The sequence below is a fragment of the Chenopodium quinoa genome, unplaced genomic scaffold (assembly GCF_001683475.1).
Source record: "Chenopodium quinoa cultivar QQ74 unplaced genomic scaffold, ASM168347v1, whole genome shotgun sequence".
Taxonomy (NCBI): Eukaryota; Viridiplantae; Streptophyta; class Magnoliopsida; order Caryophyllales; family Amaranthaceae; genus Chenopodium; species Chenopodium quinoa.
This window is the reverse complement of record NW_018743074.1, coordinates 1862178-1874572: the sequence shown is the minus strand read 5'-3', so window position 1 is coordinate 1874572 and position 12395 is coordinate 1862178. Positions and strand designations below refer to the sequence as shown.

Below are 12395 nucleotides of genomic sequence, written 5' to 3'. Positions count from 1 at the left end.
CTTGTAGATTAAATAAATAAATGTAGCCTCATTAATTAATAATTTATATGTATAATATTATATGCTTTGTTCTAACAAACAAACATAATGTATTATGTATAAATTTTCAACCTCTTAGCTAGTAAGAGAAGAACAGATAGAGAGAGGATGGTCAGCAAATTTTTAACTAAATGTGATTATGACATTTATGTTAATAAACCCTAGCATTTTTTTTTCTTCATTAATTCAAACTAAACATGTACTTGTTAATTCAATATATTCTCCTTCTAGTACTAAACATTTTTTCATTTATTCAACATATTCTTCTTCTTATTATTATTGTCCTTAGTATATCGAAAATATTAGTCTCTCTAACGTGTTAAAACACTAGTAGTTTCGTAACTAGTTTAAGGAATGATTGTGTGAATATGTACAACAATTGATCGAGCCTACAATATCTACAAATTTTTACCCAGTTTTTCTTGCACCTACCCACCTTTCCTAGAATTAATAGAAGGCTACGATAAAACTGGTTAAAGGTGTGACTGTGTGAATATGTACAACAATTGATCAAGCCTATGATATCTACGAATTTTCGCTCGGTCTTTCTTAGCTTACGTTTGCCCACCTTTCCTAGAATTAATAGAAGTATACGATAACTGAGTACATCAAAAGAAAACGAACGGATTACAAGTTTCCGTAACTTCATACTAATAATCATTATTCAAGAAACAAAAAAATATATATATCAGGCCAGGCTTTCATCATCTAGGGACTAGGGATGTCTCATGTATGTGTTGTGGGAAAGAAACCATTGGTGGAAAAGGTGCTAGCTTAGAAATAAATAAAGTTCGTAATTTTTCAAGTATTAAATGTTCCCTTTTGGGTTGTTATGATGAAATTCATCAAAGTATTTTATTCATCTCTGATTACTTTGATTCCAAGACTATCATCCCAAGTGTTTTAGAACATGGTTTACAGGTAAAGGCCACCATCATATCAAGTATTTGTTTTATATGTGCATATAATTTATATATTGAACTATACAGTAGTTTTTATTAGAAAGGTTACATACTTTATTTCTGCCAATCTTTATTTTATTTCTGCTGCCATTTGCCCATTTATGTTTCAGATGTACTGTAGTTTTATTACCTAGGTTATGATATATATATGAAATAACAAAACTGCAGATCAATTTTAGTTATAGAAAATATAATGCAGGGTTACTGTAAGAGCGCATGATATTATGATACTTTAACAAAATTAGTTATGCAGTACAAACATGAAACATCAGTAATATTTTTCTTATATAGGAAATTTAATATAAGGTAATAATGTTGTATTTTTAGTCGCGTGATCACTTGAAAATAACATACTTTATAGTTTGGGTGACCACAACACTTAACTAGTTAAGCTCGATCAATGTTATAATATTTGAAACCGCAGTATAATAACACACTTATATTAGTAAGCAGATTTAAGAAGATTGATCCCTTTGCCACCTATAAATTCTACTCCTTATGTGATGAGAGTAACATAATTTGAATTCACAATGACGTGTTGCTTGCATTTTCATAACAACATGACACACTTATAGTGTTTTATTGTAAATATGTGATTGGTGTTTAGGGTCATCAATCCCAGCAAAAAGCCTTTTGGGGTAAATCATTAGAAATGTTACACATAAAATTTAGAGCCAAGAATAATTGGAGATGAAAAATACACATAATAGATTGAGGTTACCCTACTTAAAATTAGTATAATCATAGTAATAATTTCGAATGACTTCAAAACAATAAGAAGTATGATTGATAAATTTGGTGAAAAAAATCAAGTTAATTACTATTGAGCTTTTCCAATTGAGGTGAATTTGAGTACAAACACGTGCAAACGCAAAAGAAACAAAAAGTAAGAAATCAATTTCATTTCACAAAATATATGGCAAATAATTACTGTAATTTGCAGGGCCACATTGCTATTATAAAGCATGCACTCCCAATTGAATTTCACATCAATTACTTATCAAGAAAATTCAATTTAAATTTATAAAATATTATTCTTTTTGCCGTACTTTCGGTTTTTTTAAAAAAAAAATAAAAATGATTGATTGATTTTATAGAATATGAATTTGTTAATTTCACCAAATTACATTTGGATGATGAAATAGATGGGCGTTATAATTGAGTAAGCTCCTTTGTCGGGCCTTTCTAGCATAGGCCACTCATATTTAAGTTGCACGATATATAAACACAATGTGAACATACTAAGATGCTCATTTACAGTGGAGAATCTCTAAACTTGCATTGTATTCACATTTATGCTCTACTGGCTTGTAGGTATCACTAGTTTCGGTGCTAAACTTAAAACGGGTTGATAATCAAAATTCGTCTACATCAATGCTTTGAGTAAGTAGACTCACGTCAAAAAATGAATAAAATTAAAGTAAAATGTAGTCTTATTATCAAAGAAAATAATTTTATCAAAATATTCGAGAGGGAAAAAAAATTGTCTACTGAAGTTTGTAAATGTAGTCTACACCATGATGCCTGAATAACTTTGCTTGCGAAAAATTTGCATAAGCGGTATGTCTTTAGACTCAGAGGTAAACATAAAACGAACGTTACAAAAGGAAAGTTACGTATAAAAGTTCGTGCTGGATGTCAAGTTTGATGTAACAAATTTGTTTACAAGAAACTGCATAAAGACTTGAGTATTTCTTCAGACTCGGAGCTGATAAGTAACCTTTTCAATGGTAATCATAAAACGGACATTACTAAAGGAATTCATTGAATAGAAGTTCCAATTTAGGTAAATGTTGTCTGTCAAGTAACAAAATAAGCCTAGTCGTAAAAGTATAAAACTGTATAAATTCTTATATTATAATTTATACCTGCTTGGTTGTTACAAAAAAAATTTACGATGTCAATAAAGTTTTGAAGTAGGATCCCCAGAAGAAATATTGTGTACACTAACTCGCTAATAAACATAAAGACTTGTTTGTAAAAATTACATTCAAAGGAAGCTCCTCTGGAAGGACCCAGATGCAAATTTGGTAGACAAACCCTGTTTCAAATTCTCAGCATCAAGTTTTACATCTTGCCGTCCAGCTGAGAGATCTTTCTCTCGGTCCCAAGGTTTCCAGGGGTGCTTTCCCACCCATTCTCCCTCATCCTGCTTCTGCGTCTGCTTTGATTTCTTTTTTGAATGACTTTTCTGAGACTCTTCTTGATGCTTTTGTACCAAAGTCTTCGATCTTTTGGCTTTGTTATATTGGTCTACCAAAGCAGCATCAATGTCAGAGGTTTTCTTGTCTAATTCATTCGAAGCAAGTGCTGTTGCCACATTATAGGCTTCCAAGTAACTGCACAGATTACATAGAAACAAAGCATTAGGTCTCAAAAACAGCTATGAATATATATTAAGGACTAATAACACAAATGTCTTAATTAATACTTTGTCTTCGCTTTCTGAGCACGATCTGAAGGGGTGTCTGTCCAAGCACTGGTATCACCGCGCCCTTCTTTAGCAGTTCTACTGAAGGTTGTAGTGTGCGTAGGCATACCACCAGGCTGAAATAGATACCAAATGTCAGTCACAGAGCAAGATGCAAGAGGTAAGAATTCAGAAATTGTATGTTAAAAGTTTGTGCGAATCCACTCAGTTCTCATTTAGGCTAAGAGCTACTCAAAGCCACAATTTATAAGATTTGGTCATTAGCACAAAAGCAAACTAGATGTTGTAGTCTAAAATTTTCCATAACTACACTGCAGTGCTCAGAGGCCAACAGTCCCCATAGACACAGTTAACCTTTTGTAAGCAATTAAGATATAGGTTCTTCCCTGAGCACACATATTCAGCAGCAAGAGTGAAAACTATATAGGCTTCAGTCCTGGTAGATACTGTCAAGAGTGAAACCAAAAACATAATGCCATACTTATACTAATGAATACTCTAATACTCTCATAGCAATATGCCTATTTATATATGCCCTTTGATTTTGACCATTAACATACTGTCATCTCGTCCAAATCATTAACAACACCACTAATATGAATTTCCATTTGCTTCCTATATACTGCCAGCAAGTAGGCTACATTATGCCTTCCTAATCAAATATTAATAAAGCCTGCCAGTAATTGTAATAGTAACAGGCCACATATACATGAGAGACCTTGCATTTAGTACGATGCAACATCACACAAACCCAACTGATTTAAGAGGATTATGGCATAGTACACATTGTTACAGATATATCATATATTACCTAAAAAAATCTTAAGAATGACTCATTATGAACCATGGAACTCCTACTAGAAATATGTACTAATAGTCACCCTATTCAAAATATAAATCATAAAACAAGCTAGACAATGAACCGAATAAAAAGCAACAAATATGAATAAGCAAATGAAATTGTCATATGGTTCGGATAAGGAATTTTTAAATGTACATCAAACCTATAACAACCTATTTCAATATATTTGAAAATCAAACTTTTTTCAAAATAAACAAAAAGTCTATAATATACGAAGTATAAACATAGTTGAAAAAACTGAACACCTTTAAACATTTTAGGCGCAGAGGCCATCTAAAGCAGAAAATTCGAGGATAAAGGAGAAAGTCAAAAACTTATCTAATTATACCTTTCTTTCAGGAGGTAGAGACGTCATCCATTCATCTCGTTTAGGTGGAGCTTTCACTTCCAACTCTGCAAGCAACACATCATCCCCTTCCATAGCCAAACCTATCAATAAAGCAAAATCAGAGGCTGCATAAATTCTACTCAGAATTAAAAATAATAATAATAATTAAAAAGTGGGGGGGGGGGGGGTGGTTGAGTCTGATGTGCAAGATGCACTACTTAAATTGTCCTCTGCTTAATGCCCTATTGGAGCATCAATGAAACATCATACTGTCTTGTCTCAATAATTCTTGTCAAACAAGAACTAATTAGAATCAATGCTGTTTAAAAATCAAGTTGTTCCGCATCTTTGAGCTCAACTGAAATATAATACAGCTCTAGAAAGCTGAAACTGAGAAAAATGCTGAAATTTAAATTGGCCACAAAAGAGGTATGATTAGACAAGTGAATATGCCTTTTCCTTTTCCTTCTTTGACAAATAAAAATTGAGAATCCTTATATAATTGTTTTGACAATTGTTTCTCACCTTGTGACTGCCTCCATAGTGCAGCTTCCCGCATTGATCTTAATTCGGCCTACATCATCCAAACACTTCTATTATTTGATAAATCCAAAATCTGTAAATGTCTACCTAAAGTTAAAGTAAAAGGCATTACCTTCATTTCTTCTTCCTCTTCCTTTTTCTTAATTTTATCATCCAATGCCTTTCTCTGCAAAAAAGATAAAGAAAAATTGATTCAGATGGCATGTAAACATTCTCCAATAGTCAACTGTCAATATTGATACTGGCTTAAATTGTTTAATTCTTTAATAGTTTCATTCTATCACTGCTTATTTAAGATACACATTTCACTTTTCTTAGAAACAGCAGCTCAATCTTTTGGGACACCGCTTTCTAGTCTAGACTGTAGAACAAGTTTATTGCTACTCTGGCAGACTCCAGATGATGTCTACAATTTAATTGAGGGGCAATTTTGTAAATAGAAAGATTGGGCTATGATAATAAAAATCAAGTAACCCATGTTTACAATAGAAACTCGCCTTATCTGGATCTTGCAGATCTTTGAAACCCTTGTTAAGTTTAATGAATGCTTGGTTAGCTTGTGGATGAGAGCATTTGTCTGGATGCACCATAAGTGACAATTTCCAGTACCTATAGCGATGAACAAGATGGAAATGATTAGTATACGTATAACAGTAGCATATTAACATCAGAAATCAACCATAAAAGAATGTAAGTAATCACAATCTATGAACTGCATTGATCAACTACCTACAGAATTTAGAACAATATCTACAATCAACAGCGCCACTCTACATTTAAACGCAACCAACAAAGGATAGGAAATATAGACTATATCAAGCAATAGAGTATAGAGTACAATGAAACACATAAGTATCTCAGTATACAGTATAGCTCAAAAAGTCTAGTTCGAAGGACTCCATGACAGTATGATATACTTTTAGAAAAACTTCATTAAGAAAAACAAGTTTCTGCTTCAAAGCATTGGTCAAGATGCCACAAGGCTCATCTGTCCGTCTGAGTCATATTGACTATGGACACTGGACCAGCGTGCAGTTGTGCACACCGTTCAACCGGTTAAATAACACTCAAATTGAGTCACATATACTTTTTACAATGCCATTGGAGAGTCACAAGTATTCCAAGAAACCTCCAACAGATTTGCCCAAAGGTCCATATCCAACCCCCCACCCCCCAATAATTTTTTTTATCCATAGACCTAGTTCAAAGGCTATAAACCCCACTAGTAACACTACTAAATGCTGAATTACAATGTCAACTTAAAGGGAGCATAGTTACCTATCGAGTAAGACTATTCTAAATTTCAATGTAAAAATAGAGGGAGGATAAATTGTTACAAATTCATCAAGCCATTTGCTACAGAGTATTCTCATCTCAAAATTATTAAAACCCTTGACATAAATCAAGTATTAAGTCCATAATTCCATATTGCCCATCTAGGCAATGGGAAATAACCCTGGTAAACCTCAATGTATAGGCTATAATTACTATAAATCACACTTAGGATAGTCTTCTCGGGCCTGACTTATATTTAACAAAAAAATATAGGGAGAGCCTTCCTTGATTTACAGACTTTAAGTCCATATATGCAGCAAGAACAATATCCCTCCTCACTCCTGAAAACAGCAACACGCTGTATACAAAATACAAGAATCACTCTAATTACTGCCGTGAAACCTCAAAGAGACACAAAGCAAACTCCTCTAAGCTGCACACTTTCCATTTATGCTGTAGATCATACTGCGCCAAAAGGCTCAGATATACCTCTGAAAATTTATATGGGAAGCAATGAAATTTTCAAAGATAAGCTCTGTAACTCATGTCTAAGAGACTCAACATGTATTTTCTCCATAAACTACAGAGAAGCCTCCAATGGTAACTATAAGGTATGAGAACAATTCAAGGTCTAACACACATTGCCCAAGAAAAAAATTACAGTCATTCCATAAGTAAACAGATTCTAATTCCCTTGTCCCACTCTGTGTAGCATATGTATGCCACTTATAGTGATTGATCATTGATATATAAAATATTAAAATGTACTTTCAACAACTGAATTACAATTTACAATTAATCATGCTAGCCGTATATTTGTAAAAACTAAAGACAACCTGCAGTAAAATAATATATCTGGCCAGTAATACTCACAAGTAAATTATTCTAATAGCAGTAACTAAAAATCACTTTAAGGGGTTATAAGTAGAATACCTCTTCTTTATATTAGCAGCAGGCATCTTGTGGTTGACTCCCACAATATCATAAGGATTATCTGACTCCACTCCCATGATTCTAGTGACCTGGGGCAACAAATTGCACAATCATAAGTTTGATGACTGTCTACAATGCTGATACAAAAGTACGCATAATTTAGACTTCCAGAAGTAATAATGTTGATGACAATTACAGATATCTTAAAACCAAAATTCACAAAAAGTAAATTCAAATGTGCAAAATGAATGCTCAAAGTATGTGAATATAAGCATCAAATTTGTAATTATGGAATTCTCCAAATAGCATAATTGGATTGATAACAAAATAAGGATAGCTATACAAAAATTTGAGAGAAACAGAGGTTGAAGTCCAGACCTCTTCAAAACGCTCAGCTTCATTAGATGATTCAGCCTCAGTGACAAGAGCAGGAGGTGGTGGCCCAACAAATATTCCATTGTCATCTTGCTCCATCTCAGCATCCCTGTAGGATTTATCAATAAATTCAGCTGCACGGATTTATATAAAAACCAGAACTAAACAGAACCAGCAATGCAATATTAACAACCCAACTTAACTAGCCAGTTTCAGTCTTAGCAGATGTCATACAATATTTAAGGCAAAGGATTACCTAAGCTCAGCCTGAGCTTCGGTCAACTTGGCTGCTGCAGCAAGTAATTCAGCAGATGGCATCTCCGGGCCAATTACTCTACAACAATAATCATATATCAATATTCAATAAGAAAATAAAATGGAACCGTGATGAAAATTCGGCTTAAAACAGAATCGAAAAGATATAGCAAGAAGCATATGTAACTCACTAACATTTAGCTAAAGCAATGAGAAACTCAAAGTAAATAACCAAGAACTACAAACCTCCTTCGAGGAGCAGCACCTTCAAAAGTAGGACCTATGGTGACTGAAGGCACATCATTGGTATTCTTTCCAACGTCTTCATCAGGCTGAGAAGGAAGGGGGTCCTCAGTTTTCTGTTCAGCCACTTCACTTTGTGAAGCAATCACAGGTCCAACAATCTCTAAAGTTGGACGAGCCCTAGACCGTAGCAAGAAAACTCTGTCCCCTTTTTCTTTGAGATTTAAGGAAAGAAACAACTTTTTGAGATGCTTCATTAAAGGCTTTTCAGAAATTCCTTTGATGTCAACGGCTTGCCCATCATCAATCATTTGTAGAAGCTACGTTAAAAAAACAAATGCTTCAGAAAAAAAAAAAAATAACAAATAACAAATTTCAGCAAATCAATTCTTCTAACAACCAAAGCGAGCAAACTAGAAATAATTTTGCAAAGCTTCCCCAATTTCTGCCGTATGCAACAGAGCCAGTAGATTCACTATTCTTCAATCTTCAACACTTAGAGTATACTCGTAAAATACTAATGTACTACCTCCATATAGAAATACTAACCCTCCTAATTAACGAGATTGACATGAAAATTTTACTCCATGATAGTTTGTTCATCTCTACACTCTCTCCCTTAATCCAATTGAAGTAATAGCATCTTAATAATCAATAAAATTTCGAGTCAATAAAAAACAGCCTTCCTATCATTCCATGAGTAGGATTGCATATTTTGGAGACAATAGAATCAATTGATGAAAATCTTGTACTAACTTCCTACAATTTCAAGCAATATCTATCAATTTTCCACATTCAGGGCAAACTAAATTCTACCAGGATTATATTACCAAACTTATAATAACAACAACAATCATGATAATCAAAATAAAAAATTACCTGCTTAAGATCAGCAGCAACACCGGGAAATTCGAGCAACAAACCCCTAGCAACATCCTTAGCCTGGGAAAAATCATCACCGGAAGAATCAGAATCAGAATCAGAGGCACTATCATCAGAATCAGAAACCTTCTTTCTGGAACGAGATCGTCGCTTGCTTCTGTTATCTCTACGATGCTTCCTCTCTTCTTTTTCTTCTCTTTTTCTCTTTCGCCGCCGCTTCTCTTTCTCTCTCCTCGAACTGCGCTTCACTTCTTCTTCATCATCGTCGTCGTCGCGGTGGCGACGCCGACGCCGTCGGTCTGACTCGTCGGAGGTTGAGGATGAAGGAGACTGAGAATCACTATCATCTTCTGATATCTTCTTCGTCTTTTTGCTAGATTTCCCCATTTTCCTAGCTCTTACTCTCTCCTTCTCCCGGTTTCCCTGGTTTTTGTTAATACAAAATTTCTGTATTCGGACGTAAGAAATACAGTTATTTCGACCAATGAGAAGAAAGATTTGTATTTTATTTTTGAATTAAAAAATTATGTCGCCACCTAGAGAATTTTGTAGTAGTAATTTTGTGTTAATTTTAAGTCAGCAATGTCCGGGTAATTTATAAAATGTTATGTTTAAATTTATATTTGTAATTATTAGTTACACTGTATTTAAGATACTTAACGATTATTTGTTTATGTAATGGCATACGATTAGATGTTGTATGGATGGCTTTGGTTATTATTGGAGATGATGAAAAAATTACAATGCATAGATTTGATTTTATGTCGCAACAATTTTTCATTTATTGGTAAATATATTGATTTATTTTATATAAATGTAAAGATTTAATTTATATCAATTTCAGTTTGGCTAACATTTCACGGTTCAATTTATCCATTGATGTAGTAGGTTGGTTGCGAACGAGGTTGGTGATTCTATCGAAATAAGATATGGTAAAACAATGAATAATGATTTAGGATTATTTAAATTATCAAAAATTTATCATTCACATTAAAAAATTTATATAACGGAAAAAATATCATATTTACAATTTATTTATATTTAATAAATTCATTATAAATTATAGAGAAAAAAATTTAAACTTTTGTAATTTTGTCTGAAATTATTAAATATAATAAATAAAATAATTAAAAATCTTAGAAGAAAAAACCGTATATCGCACGGGCTTCCATCTAATTTCTAAATACTACGAAACCTTTTTGAAGTATTTCCACACAAATACGGAGTACTACGTTACCCAATTTTGGATATGCTTATGTTTTTTTGTTTCCTATTTTTTAATTTTGCCTAAATTAAGTGCCTTAAGCCCTTAACTAACATTTTGTGTTAATTTATTATTTGTTTTTGAATAAAAAAATTTTGACACATGTTTTGAATCAAATTTTAATTTTTACAAATCAAAAGTTCATAATTTGTATTTCTAAGAATTCTATTGCATCAAAAGTTTATAATTTGTTTTGATATGTGATGTACATTAAGTATGAAAATTTTCATTAAAACAATAAAGTACTCGGCAAGTAATTCATCGAATAGTTAAAACACAGATGTGTAACTTACATATGGATAAAGAACAAAATCATTCACTTCTATTTTTTCTTTGTACAAAGTAATTTTTTGCTTAAGCCATTGAAAATGGGAAAAAGACCTTGGCAATAATATTTCTTTTAAACACACCAAAAAAAATTATGGAGTTTAATAATTTTTCCCAAGAACAAATGAAAATTAGATAATACACCCGGGTGCACCATGTTCATGGTGCACCCGGGTAAACAAAAAAGGCGGAAAGAACATATAATGTTTGATAAAGAACATACCTATGTTTGACAAAGAACATACCTTTAATATGTTCTTTGAGTGTGATAAGTGTGTTCTTTGAGTAAAATTATATGTTTTTTGCATTATAATTTATGTTATTTAACATATATTTTTTTTTGGGTTTAACAATACAAAGTATGTTCTTTGAATTTGGCGTGTATGTTCTTTAAGGTCGTAATGACGTCCAAATTCTATTTTTATTATCATATGTCATATTTAAATTACTTTTATTATCATATATTCTTTGAGTTTGATTAGTGTGTTATTTAGGTATTAACTATATGTACTTTACAATATAAATTATGTTCTTTTAACATATGTTATTTTGAAATTTGATATTGAAATCTTAAATTATTTTTAATTGAAAATAATATTAGAGTAAAAAAAACTAAATTATTATGGGAAGTTGAATTATTTTTTGGAGAGATAGAAAACTATTTTTTGGGGAAATGATATTTTTGGTAAGGATTTTTTAAGAGTTGATCAATATTGGCATGACTCGCTTCCCGACCCGTTCCGGCCCGAAATAGGGTGGGTTTAGGCAAACCTAAAAATGCATTTTTAGTTAAAACTCGAACCGGGTTCGAAAAAAGCCCAAAACCCGCTACTTTTCTACGGGTTTGGGCACGAGAAATTATGATATGGCCCGGCTCTACTCGATTTTTTATCACCTCTAAATTTTTTCCGTTAATAATGTGTAATTTTTCAGAAAATTTTATTAAGTTTTTATCTCGTTCTTTTTATTATATCTTTATGTTCTTCGGTAATGCATGTTTTTGTCAAATACAAACATGTTCTTTGTCAAATACAAGTATGTTCTTTATGAAACACAAGATGTTCTTTCCGCCTTTTTTTTTATTTATCCGGGTGTATGATGAGCATTGTACACCCGTGTGTATAAACCACAGATTAATTTTTTGCTCACCCCAACTCGTAGTAGCCGAAGTAGTGAACTCGTGAGAAGTCAAGATTCCATACAAAACCGCCTTTCTTCTCCAGCGGTCCACCTCTTTCTCCCTCTCTTTACTTATCTTTCCTGCAGAAAAACAGGAGGAGAAACAGAGAAACCCCTATTAACCCAAAACCCTCAATATTAAAAATCTAAACTTTCCATCAAAACAAATCACACCCAGATAATTATTACAGTAATCTCTTTTTATAGATGATTATTATTGCAATTGAATTCAATTTCCTAATTTCCCTTTTGAGAATTTAAAGCAGAATCGCGTTGATAGACCGTGGAATCTTTGAATCACACAATTTGCTTTTGCTCTTTCATCTAATCTTTCTCTCTCTTAAATTCTTTTTTTTCTTTTTTGAGCTTCTGCATTTTGCGTGCTTCGTACGGTCTATCAACGCTTTCTCTGCTCTCCATTCTCCTTTTCGAAATCCAAAAATCTAACCCCCTTTTAATTTTGTAAGCTTAATTTATTGTACCATTGATTTTAATTG

At 32.6% G+C, this 12395-nt stretch overlaps 1 protein-coding gene across 1 annotated transcript; it reads right to left on the bottom strand.

The window, feature by feature from the left end:
• Window positions 1-2826: 2826 nt before the first annotated feature.
• LOC110731669 (transcriptional regulator ATRX homolog) lies at window positions 2827-9572 on the bottom strand. Its single transcript, XM_021911549.1, has 11 exons — window positions 9126-9572; window positions 8250-8566; window positions 8005-8082; window positions 7752-7857; window positions 7374-7462; window positions 5663-5774; window positions 5278-5331; window positions 5148-5196; window positions 4623-4723; window positions 3433-3548; window positions 2827-3340 (listed from the first exon to the last, which is right to left on the bottom strand). The coding sequence occupies exons 1-11, from the start codon at window positions 9513-9515 to the stop codon at window positions 2992-2994; spliced, it is 1761 nt and encodes a 586-aa protein (XP_021767241.1). The 5' UTR covers window positions 9516-9572; the 3' UTR covers window positions 2827-2991.
• Between the last annotated feature and the right edge of the window lie 2823 nt (window positions 9573-12395).

What these genes read in the sequence shown, in the direction of transcription:
- LOC110731669 (XM_021911549.1), bottom strand. Translation starts at nt 9,515, where the DNA reads ATGGGGAAATCTAGCAAAAAGACGAAGAAGATATCAGAAGATGATAGT. An exon ending in TTGCTGCTGATCTTAAGCAG is followed by an intron (nt 8,567 to 9,125) that starts GTAATTTTTTAT and finishes TTTTTAACGTAG; the next exon opens with CTTCTACAAATGATTGATGA. An exon ending in GGTGCTGCTCCTCGAAGGAG is followed by an intron (nt 8,083 to 8,249) that starts GTTTGTAGTTCT and finishes TTATTGTTGTAG; the next exon opens with AGTAATTGGCCCGGAGATGC.